The sequence below is a fragment of the Trachemys scripta genome, chromosome 17 (genome assembly GCF_013100865.1).
Source record: "Trachemys scripta elegans isolate TJP31775 chromosome 17, CAS_Tse_1.0, whole genome shotgun sequence".
Lineage (NCBI taxonomy): Eukaryota > Metazoa > Chordata > Testudines > Emydidae > Trachemys > Trachemys scripta.
Genome location: NC_048314.1, coordinates 13,033,726 through 13,044,454, shown reverse-complemented (window position 1 = coordinate 13,044,454; position 10,729 = coordinate 13,033,726). Strand labels below are relative to the sequence as shown.

Below are 10,729 nucleotides of genomic sequence, written 5' to 3'. Positions count from 1 at the left end.
CGCTCACCTGGCAGGGAGGGAGTGAGCTCCTACTGCTCCCCTTTGTCACGCTCCAGCACTGCTCTTGGTGCAGGGCAGACAAGGTTCTTGGCACAGCGGGGCAGCTGATGAGCCCCCTCCCTCACCGTGGAGGGCCCTGGGCGCGGAGATGGACTGGGTGGGTGGCACTGGAGGTGGCTATCTTCCCACCCGTGATGGGGGCTCTGACGGAGGGGGAGCCTGGTCGGTAACGTTGCCCTCCCCCAGAAGAGCAAAGGCTGGCAGCTGTGTGTTGGGAGCCAGGGATGGGTGGGGGCTTGGGCTGCCTGACACCCGTGAGCTTAGTATGTAGGGCCAGGGGCTTCTCTGTGGGCGAGGAGGAGACTCCCTTCCGGCGCGCACACGGGGCTGGAGCGTTGGCTCTTGGCCACCATCCCCTCCTACCAGCAGAGAGCTGATCTGTGCCTCATCTGGTGAGTCTCATTCCAGGATGCCATCCGGACCCTGAACACCCTCCAGACCAATGCCAATTACCTGGAGCAGGTGAAGCGGGAGCGAGGAGACCCCCAGGTGCAGCTGGAGGCCATGAAAGGCTTCTTGGAGCGAAGTGGGTTAAAGGTGAGAGCTGTCACGTCCCCTTCCCTGGCTGAGCAGAGCCCTCTCAGCGCTGCTCCCTGCCGGCTGGGAGGGAGGGAGGGAGGGATGGATGGATGGAGGGGGGGTGAGGGGGGGCATCCCAGGCTGTACTGGCCTCTCCGCTTGGTGGGACTGGCTGTGAGCCCTCCCGCCAGCCCAGCGCAGTGCCGGGTGAGGGTGTCTCCCCAGCCCTGACCCCCCCTCTCATGGGCTTGTTAACCTCTGTCTGGCAGGTCGAAGACCTGGATCAACTGAACATTATCCACGTAACTGGGACAAAGGGCAAGGTAAGCGGGGGCATTGGGGTGGGCTTGCGTGGGGCACTGCAGGGGGGTGTGGAACGAGGCACGTGGGGGCAAGGGGAGTCTGTGGGGCGCAGGGCTCGGGGGAAATGATGGCCCAGCACACCGCAGGATGGGGTGAGTGAGGAAATAACTAGGCCGTGTGATGGGTCATGGGACGCTCAGGGTGGGGGTGCTGGAGGTTTAGGAGAGCAGCTCTGGCGCTGTGGGGGTGGGGGGCAATCAAGGGGGTTCCCTTTTACTGGGGAGGGCTGGCTCCATGGTTAACGCTGCTCACTTCTTCTTCCAGGGCTCGACATGTGCCTTCACGGAGCGTATCCTCCGCAACTACGGCCTGAAGACGGGCTTCTACAGGTGGGTGGCCCGGGGGCTCCTGGGGGACGGATTCAGTCGGCCGCTGCCGGGTGCTGAGTGGCACCCCGGGGAGGGTTGAATGGGACAGCTGTCCCGGGTGCTGACTGTCTGTTCTCCCATCACCCCAGCTCTCCCCACCTGGTCCAGGTGCGCGAGAGGATCCGCATCAACGGGCAGCCGATCAGCAAGGAGCTCTTCAGCAAGTACTTCTGGCAGGTGTATAACCGGCTGGAGGAGACCAAGGTGTGTGTGGTGGGAGCTCTGGGCAGGGAGCTGCTGCCACCCTGGGGTGGGGGGGTATAAGCCGCTGCTGCCTCCTGCAGCCCGTACGAGCAGAGCGCCTGTTCCTCGGCAGGAATGTGCCCTGTGACCAGGCCAGTAGGATCTCACGCTAGGGGAGTCACCCGGTGCGGTACAGTAACCGAGTCTCTGCTCCTGGGTCCAGAGGGGGACCAGGCAAAGTCAGATCGCTGCCCCGAGGCCGGCTCCTTGTAAGGATTGGGTGTGGGCGGGTTATCTAGTGCTTAGAGCAGGGGATCCCTAGTTCTACTCTGCCACTGCCGTGCTGGGTGTCCTTGGGCAAGTCAGTTTCCCCGCTCCGTGCCTCGGTTTCCCCAGCTGTGTGGTGAAGTCGACTATTCGTGTAAAACTCTCAGATGAGCTGGGCCCTGCACATGCTGTGTCCCTGCTCCTGCCCTGGGGAGTGGGCCAGAGCCCCGCAGTGCAGGGAGGAGGGTCTGTCCCTTGCTGTCCTGTGGCTTAGCAATCGGCCTGGGGTAGAGCTGCTGCCCTGGAGTCCCCTCAGGTAACTGTCTGTCCTGCAGGACCCTGGCCACGCCAGCATGCCCGCCTACTTCCGCTTCCTCACCATCATGGCCTTCCACGTCTTCCTGCAGGAGAAGGTATGATGCTCCCTCTGTCCCTGCTCAGGGCTGTGCCATGGGACTGTTTTGTTTCCTGTGTGTTGGGCACAGGTGGCCCCTTAACACTCTTGTCTCCCCTCCAGGTGGATCTGGCTGTGGTGGAAGTTGGCATTGGGGGTGCCTACGACTGCACCAACATCATCAGGTAGGAGCAGGCTGGGCCTGGCATGGGGACCAGGCGCCCGCCTCCTTATTGCCTCTGTGGGAAACTAGCGTGTGGAGGCCACTAGCTGTCCCCAGAGCAGGGACTGCCTGGGCAGGGGCAGGCGAGCCAACGGGCCTCAACCCAGCTGGGCCTGGTAGGGGAGTTCGGTCAGTTCTTGACTCCTCTGCTGACAAAGGGGCTTAGTACTGGTGGCTGTGATGGGGACGCCTGGCCAGGGAAGCCATTGACCGTCCCTGAGGTGCTAGGGGCTTCCAGCCATGCTGGGCTCGGTGTCAGCCGTGGGCCGGGAGGTGAAAGGTTCTGTGCCGATCCCATGAGCCAGCCGGTGCCCTGAGTTCAGGGACCTCCTGGGTGCTGGCTGGCCACAGAGCTGGGGAGGGGAGCCGCCCTCTGGGAGTCCTGGCACTGGGCTCTCACCTTCTCTCTGTCTCCAGGAAGCCGATCGTGTGCGGGGTCTCCTCTCTGGGGATCGACCACACCAGCATCCTGGGGGACACCATTGAGAAAATCGCCTGGCAGAAAGGGGGCATCTTCAAGGTAGAGACCGCGGGGCTCTGTGGGGACGGGGGGTCTCTGACAGCCTTGAGCGGGCTGGTCCAGATTCCTGGTTCAGCAGGACCAAGTCTGTTTGCTGTGATCTGGGAAGTGAAACTCCCCTGGTGCAGGAGGCCACAGGGCAGCATGGGGGTGGCGGCCCATCTGAGGGGCAAGCTCTGAATTTGAGTGAGGGGTCCCAGCTCGCCCCTGGGTGTCCGGGTGTGCCCCTGACCAGCAGCCTGTCACTGGAGTCCAGGTGTCTGCGTGGGGATGGGGGGGCAGCCTGGGAGGCCGTGGATCCGGGGCCCGTGACTACATCTGCGTTGCTTTCAGCCTGGTGTGCCGGCGTTCACAGTGCCACAGCCTGAGCGGCCCCTGGAGGTGCTGCGGGAGCGAGCCAGGGAGAGCCCGGTGAGTTCTTGTTGGATACATGCCCCCTCTGAGGGCATCCTGCTGCTGTCACTGGGTCGGGGAGGCAACTCTCCCTGCTGCACCCAGGCCAGGAGCAGGGGGTGGGATGTCAGGTGGCTCCTGCCCCCTTGGATGGTGCTGGCCAGGGGCCTTGGGTCCCAATCCCCTCCCTCCCGCCCCAGGGAGGGTTGGGCTCCTGTGGCCCCTCCTCACTCTGTATCCTTTGCAGGGTGGCCCCAGACCTGTGATCCCAGGGGCTCCCCCGTTTCTCCTGGGCAGCAGCTGAGTGTGGGCGCTGCTGGTGCCGGCGCCCCTCGGGGTCCATCCCTAGAGACGCAGGGCCAGATGGAAACATGACGGCCCATGAATATGAGCCACGGGGCCTTGGAGCAGGGTTGCCTCAGTTGCTGCTGCCTGGTCTGTAGGTCGGCAGAACCCACCGGGGGGCTCTCGGCCAGCTGGCGGAGCTGCCCCGGGGAGGTGGGCGAGCTGGGCAGGGCTCACCCTCTGCCCCCTCTCTCCGTGCAGTGCCCGCTTTACCTGTGCCCTGACTTGGAGGCCTTCGAAGAGGACGATAAGGCACTTCAGCTGGGGCTGGCAGGCGAGCACCAGCGATCCAATGCCACTCTAGCCCTGCAGCTCTCCCGGGCTTGGCTGCAGCAGCAGGGGTATCAGGGTAAGGAGCATGGCCCCGGCACGAGAGAGCTTGTGTGTATGGGGAGGAGGCCGTCCCTCCCTGCGCTGAACGGCACATTCCAGCCCTTGCTCTAGTTCCTGGGTTGGGGCGTCTCTCCGAGGAGATTCTGGGAAAGTCCTGATTGGGCTGCACTTCAGTCTCCCGGTGGGCCGGGTACGCAGCATGTGACCGTCCAGCCTGACGCTGCTCCCCACAGCCTGGCACCTAGGATGTGAAGCCAGCACTCCGGCTTTGTGTTCCCAGCCGCAACCCCCTGGAGATGCCCTGATTGGTGTTTTTCCAAGTGCCGCATGTGGAACTCTGGCTGGGAGCCCCTTGGCGCTTCAGGGGAGACTGGGGGGGGGGGGAGGCTCTCTGCACCCTGCAAATACAAGCCAGCAAGTTACCAACGTGCTGGGAGTTAAGCTAAGGGGGGGCCCTGCTGGGGAGGCGGGTGGGATTCTTGGGATAGTTTTTATTTTATTTAAATTATAAGTTTTTCTTTTTAAAAATAAACCTGATTTAAAATGAATTGTGACATAATACAAAATATGTTAAGGTTTAAACTCCTTTTAAAACATTTCAATTCAAAATCAGTGTGGATGAGCCTCTATAAAGACTTTGAGTTCAAGGCTGCTTTTCTGTGTAGAGAGAGAACCAGGGGGAAAACATCTAACTGGAGCTTTATCAATGTGCTAGGTCACGTACTGTGCTAAGGGCTGGATCCTGGGGGTGGGGGGATAGGGGCTCTGCTGCTGGGTGCAAGAGACTGGCAAAGTCATCACAGGCGTTGGGACCCAGCCTCTGGCTCCAGGAGACACCATCGTGTAGCTCCTCAGGATCTCCGCCTCGGAGGTCTCAGACTCCTATTTTATAGCTCCTCCCTACCTGAGCTCTGATTGGCTCAGTTTTCAAATTATGAATATTTATGACTCCACCCACCCTGGAAACTTACTCTTCAGCTCATGGAAAAACCCTGCAGTTTGTGTATCCAAAGCATTGAAGGTGGTTTTTGTTTAAAACGAAATGTGACGTGCTGCTTTGTGTGTAACGCGATTCCAGTTACCATCCGAATGCAGCTTGACACAAATCATGAGTAAAATGCTAATTTTCTAGTATAGAAGCAATGCACCAGACACCATTTTCTAACCTACTAAAAATGTACAATTAACAAGAATATGAAAATATGACGCTATAAAATGGCTTAAGTAAATGTGCAGAGTTCGCATGTACTCTCCTGGGGGGCCCAAAGAGCTACCAAATGTTGTGTGAAAGTTCCTTGATGCTTGTATCAATCCATGAGGATGCATCTTTTGCTAGAAAAGCACAAAAGTGCAAATGGAAACCTTGATGAAAATCCATGATTTAAATTGAGGTTTTCCACTCGGTGATTTCAATCGCCTTGATTTAAATCAATCCACCCTGGTTTCTATGGCACGTACCCCGGGGCGGCTCCCCCAGGCTGACTGGAGTCCAGTTGTGTGTGAGGAGGGAAGGCCGAGTGACAGGAGGGCTACAGGCGGCCATGTGGGGCTGTTAGAACGGTGACTCAGCCCAGCTTCCATCTCCTTGCAGGTACTGGGGAGCTGAAGGACTTGCAGCCAGGCGCGGAGCTACTAGGCAAGAGACCTGTGCTCCTGGCACCTGCATTCAGGCCCAGCGGCTCCATGGTGCAGGGTAAGGATGTGGGTGTGTCCCGCCCCACTGCTGCTCCGGTGCCCCCTGCCTGCCCTGGGCATTTCCTGGGTGCTCTGTTGTGGTTCCCTGGCTAGTGCCTGCCCTTGGCTTTGGCTAGCTGGGGTCAGGCCGGAACTGCTGCTCGTTGGAGATAACGAAGCGCTGTGGGCAGTAACCGCTCGTGCGTCGGTCCCAAGGCCAAGGTCCTGGACTCTGCCCCTGGCCCACCCCGTGCGTTGACATTTTGAACTCGCTGCCCTTTAGCTCTTCCTGTTTCCTCAGTTTTAACACTTAGGAGCCTGGTGCTTCCTGGGCTGCCAGAAAGTGCTGAGGGTGATTGTACAGCACCAGCCTCCAGCACCAACCCGTCCCAGGCCGGCCCTTTACCCTCCTACCTCCCCTGGGGTCACTGGGCCGGCCCACACCTCGGTCCCAGCCGCTGGCCTGAGGGCAGGAGCCCAGGCAGGTTGGGCTGGGCGAGGTCTCTGGAATCCGTACCTGTCCCGTTGGGAACTAGCACCGCTGTGAGGTGGGCAGGCCACGGGCGTATTGAGTCACTGACAGGCTCCTTGCCTCTGTGGCACAGGGGCGGTGCCCCCGCAGCCAGCACTGGAATGGGGGAGGCTGGCGCCATGGCTGCCTCGGGGGGATGGGGAGCAGGCTGGGCTGGCGCAGCGCAGGGCTTGGGGGAGCTTGGTACCGGAATAAGGGGAGGGGGGTCTGGTGGTGGTGTTGGGGTCTCCCCAGTGAAATGCTCCAGGAAGGTTTTGTTGCAGGAATGGCTCTGGGTGGGTTTAACGTACCTATGTGCGGGCCCCAGGGTGGATGGATCACTGTGCTGTCAGCGGGGCCCCATGCCAGACCCCTAACAAGCCAGGCCTGCTCTATGACACCAGCACCCCCCGATCTTGGATCCCTTTGTCCCCATTCCCCTCATGCTGCCATAACTTAGCTGGGTCGGGCCCACCAGGGAGCTGGTAACTCGGCTGACGGTGGGAGCTGGTGTAGGGGGCAGCAAGTCCCTGCCGGGTGGGCCTGGCCCCTCTCATAGCCCCCTTTCCCCTCCCAGGTTTACAGGACACGGAGTGGCTGGGCCGCACCCAGGTGCTGCAGCACGGGGCGGTGACGTGGTTCATCGACGGGGCTCACACCACCAGCAGCGTGCAGGCCTGTGTGCGCTGGTTCCGCCAGGCAGCCCTCAACGAGGAGAAGCCTGTGGAGTAAGGAGGCGCCGGGCAGGGAGGGGGATCCATTGCTCTGCTGTCACGGGCTTTGCCTGAGCCCCACCCAGCACCGCTGGAGGGAGATTTTCCAGAGAGGTGCCCGTTGGGTTGAGAATGAGGCTCCTGTGGCCCATCTGGGGGAAGAGCTTCTCCATCCGCCATGCCAAGGGTGGGAGCAGCACCTGCCTTTTCCTGCTGGAGAGAGGTGGGCCCCAGACCAGCAGGCTGTTTGGGGGTGGTAGGCAGGGAAGGGGAGGAGGCCTGAGGCTTTGTACCAGCAACCTGCATGGTCCCAGGTCACCAGGGCGGATGGGGACGGGACCCTGTGGTCCTATCAAGGGTGGGACAGGCCTTGGGTTGGGGTTGCTGGACTCCCTGGGCCTTGCGCGGTGGCAGCAGCTAGCCCAGCCCGCTCCGGAGCGGGGCTGGGAGCGAGAGTCCCTCAGCTGACCAGGCTGGGCCCGTCTCGTCTGCAGCGGCTCCGAGGTCCGGGTGCTTCTCTTCAACGCCACGGGGGACCGGGACATGGGTGCGCTGCTCAAGCTGCTAGTGGTGAGACGCTGTGCCTTGGGGCAGTGGGGGGCTGGGGCCGGGCAGGGCAGGTGGGTTTGTAAGGGCAGAAAATGGGCTGGCGGCAGATGGGGGGGAGGGGAGGGCTGCTGGACCATGTGGGGAGATGGATTTAAATTGGGGGAGGGTGGTTACAGATGATGGATGCTGGCAGCCTCGGATACCTGCATGCATCTCAGGCTGGGGGCCCGGACTCCTGGGTTCTATTCCCAGCTCTGCCCCGACCCTTGGCTAAGTTGTTTCCCTCAGTTCCTCATTCTCCCCTTCCGTGCCATGGGGTAACACCGGCCTTGGGCAGGCGCTGGCAGAGGGCTCTGAAGTGTCAGGTGGGTTCAGAGCCGTGGGGCCTGGCCCTGGTGGGGCCTGCAGTGGTGTCTGACCCCTCCCCTGCACCCACCTGGCTGTTCAGGACCTGCTTTGACACATCCCACAGAGTGCCACCAGGTGGTGCTAGTGCCCCGCTCTTGTCCCCCAGCCGTGCCCCTTAGAGTCCAGTCCACCTCTGTCTCCTATAACAGCCCTTCCACGGGGACTCAGGGTCTCCCAGCCTCCCTGTGCAGTGGCTGGGGGCGATCCCGGGAGCGAGTCTTGGGGGCTGGATTAGTTTAGTGGCAGAAGTGGAAAATAGAAGGGGGAGGGGCGGTTTCCAGTGACTGGTTGGCTGCTTTCCCCAGTAGCCTCTGCAGGAATAGAACCCAGGCATCCTGGCTACCTGGTCCCTGCTTAAGCTCTAGACCAAATGTGCCCCTGTTGGTTTGTAATGGTTCCAGCAGGAATAGTGACGGATGCTGAGCCAGTAGCCGAGGTCCTTCCTGTAAGGAGCTGAATCCCCCCTTGTCCTCCTCTCCCTTCCCCCCATGCGGCCGCCCAAGGCTGCAGTACCCAGCCCCTTGCTGGCGTGGATGTTGTGCTGATGCTGTGTCTCTTGTGCCCCAGCCCTGCCGGTTTGACTACGCCGTCTTCTGCCCCAACTTCACGGAGGTGTCTGCGGTGGGGAACGCAGGTCAGTACCCGGGGGGGGAGCTCCACCGGGAATCTGCTCAGGAACTTGCCCTAGAGCAGACATGCCCCGTCTGGCTCGGACTCTGCCCTGCCCGTGCCGTTGGGGGATGTCTGTGTGGGGAATATTCCTGCCCCAGGGGCCCGGGTTGGCTCGATGCTTGGGGTGGGGGCAAGTTGTCCCTGGAAACCCCCTCGCTGGATTTTTCTGCAGGGGGTCGGGGTCTCTTGCGGATTCTTGGGCCCTGTCCGCAGTGCTGGTCAGATAGCTTTGATCAGGGTTCTCGAGGATGCACGTGCTGCTTCCCCAGGCTGTGGGGCTGGGCAGGCTCCCCCATGTACCAGGCCAGCCCACCAGCCAATCTCACGGCCCCACAAAGCCAGGGCTGGTGTCACGGGTCCCTCCACTGGCTCCACAGCGCTGCTGTGTCGGCCCATGCCAGGAGTCCCCTCTCATCTGTGACCCTCCTGCTCTGTAGGGTTGGATTTGCCGGCTGGTGGGGTGCAGCGGCCTGGTGTCCCCCTGGGGCCCGGCTCTCTGGAGACGGAGAGGCCATTAAAACGGGCAGGTTGGGAGCGTCTGATGCAGCTCGTTGTTCTCCCCTTTGCAGACCAACAGAACTTCAACGTCACCCTGGAGAACATGCTGACCCGCTGCCTGGAAAACCAGAAGAAGTGGAACCGGCTGATGGAGGAGAAGGTGGGGCAGGACCTCTGGCTGTCTCCCCCCATGCAGGTGGAGGGGGTGGGCGGTCTGCTGAAGCCAGACCCCTTGCGCGGCCCCCTGCTCTTCGTGCCCTCCTCCGAGCGCCCTCTCAACTCCAACTCGCTGGTGTTCCCCTGCATCTCTCACGCCCTGCAGTGGATCACCCAGGGCAGGGACCCGCACTTCCAGGCACCCGCCACCAAGGGGCTCCACCTGCACCCCGTGGCGGGCACCGGCGCTGTCTTGCTCAAGGAAGCGGCTGCCATCCGCGTGCTGGTCACGGGAAGCCTGCACCTGGTGGGCGGTGTCTTGAAGCTGCTCGACCAATCGCTCTCGCAGTAGCAGGTGCCTGTGGGCGGAGCCTCCGTGCCGCTCTTTGCTGTTTACTTGAATATTCCCAGGCACCTTTTACCAGGTGTTCCCTGAGCCTGCTGCCCCCCGAGTGGGATGCTTCCGGCTCAGGGGCTGGGCACTGCACGTGCTGCTGGGGTTCTCCTGCTGAGACCTTCGCGGCAGCTGGATCCACCCCTAGGACTGGAATTGGTACAGCCAGCGTCCACACCCCGGCACCGGGATCTCGTGCTGAGCCCCTCACGGCAGCGCCAGCCGCACCCTGGCACCAGGACTCTCCCGTTCAGCCTCAGGCCACCCCCCTTCCCCCCCGCAGCAGGATCCTTTCGTCAGTGCCGGGATTTGGTCACTGCCCTCATGCTGGTGGGGTGATGGGCACCTTCCCTGCAGGCCTGGGGGGCCTGGGGTGAGGACCCAGCAGCTGATCTCAGCCCTCAGGGCAGCCCAAGGGGACTGGCTACACCGTACATTTACTTGATGTTCCGTGGCGCTGCCCTTCCCGGGAGCTCACCGTCCCTGGCCTGGCCAAGTAGAGACAGGCGGGGAGCTCTTGCTAGGCCGGGGTGGAATTCCTGGTCTCTGGGTCCCACGGGGGGCTGAGGAGGGCAGTGTTCATCTGCCATGGTGAGGCCTTCCCCCGCCAGGCATTCAGAGGGAGGCGTGAGCCTCACGGGCAGACACCCAACTGAGCATCAGCCTCCCTTGGCTGGTGCGTTGCCTTTACTGGGAGCTGCCTCAGCCCCCCGCTGAACGAGTCGTCCCCCCCCCCCCCCCGTCTCCTCCCTGGATCTGTTCCATTGAGCCACCAGAGCCAAGCGGTGCACGATCCAGGGATGGGTTTGAGTCTCGCTACTTCCGGCCCTTCTGGCTGCTCTGGGGCTGAATGCAGCCAGGTCCTGCCACCGGCGTGTGGCATCGGCTCCGGAAGCTCTGGCTGGGTGCTCGTCAGAGGCCGTTAGTGCTGGGGTGTGTCTGGCGCGGGGTCCGGTGGAACTGCCTGTGATCGAAGGCCAGGGGTGCGGTGGGAGCCGCAGGTTGTGCTCACTCCCACCCATTGGTGCTGCCGGGCCGGTTCACGCAGCCCGGGGGGTGAGAGCCAGGCACTGTAGCGCTGAGTCTCTCTCAGTGCCCCAATGTGTGAGCTTCTCTCAGGCCAATGCTGGGGCAGTGCGGCCCATGGGCGCTAGTGCCAGTGTTGTGTAGGCAGGTCGGCCCTGAG

General features: G+C 62.1%; 1 protein-coding gene across 1 annotated transcript; it reads left to right on the top strand.

The window, feature by feature from the left end:
• Window positions 1-468: 468 nt before the first annotated feature.
• FPGS (folylpolyglutamate synthase) lies at window positions 469-10,280 on the top strand (the record flags this gene model as incomplete). Its single annotated transcript, XM_034793750.1, is given in 14 exon segments — window positions 469-597; window positions 849-902; window positions 1,207-1,271; window positions 1,400-1,514; window positions 2,096-2,173; window positions 2,278-2,339; window positions 2,795-2,897; window positions 3,231-3,308; window positions 3,837-3,984; window positions 5,560-5,661; window positions 6,731-6,881; window positions 7,361-7,436; window positions 8,391-8,457; window positions 9,065-10,280. Coding segments are annotated over 14 exon segments (1,665 nt in total), but the record flags the coding sequence as incomplete, so codon positions are not given.
• Between the last annotated feature and the right edge of the window lie 449 nt (window positions 10,281-10,729).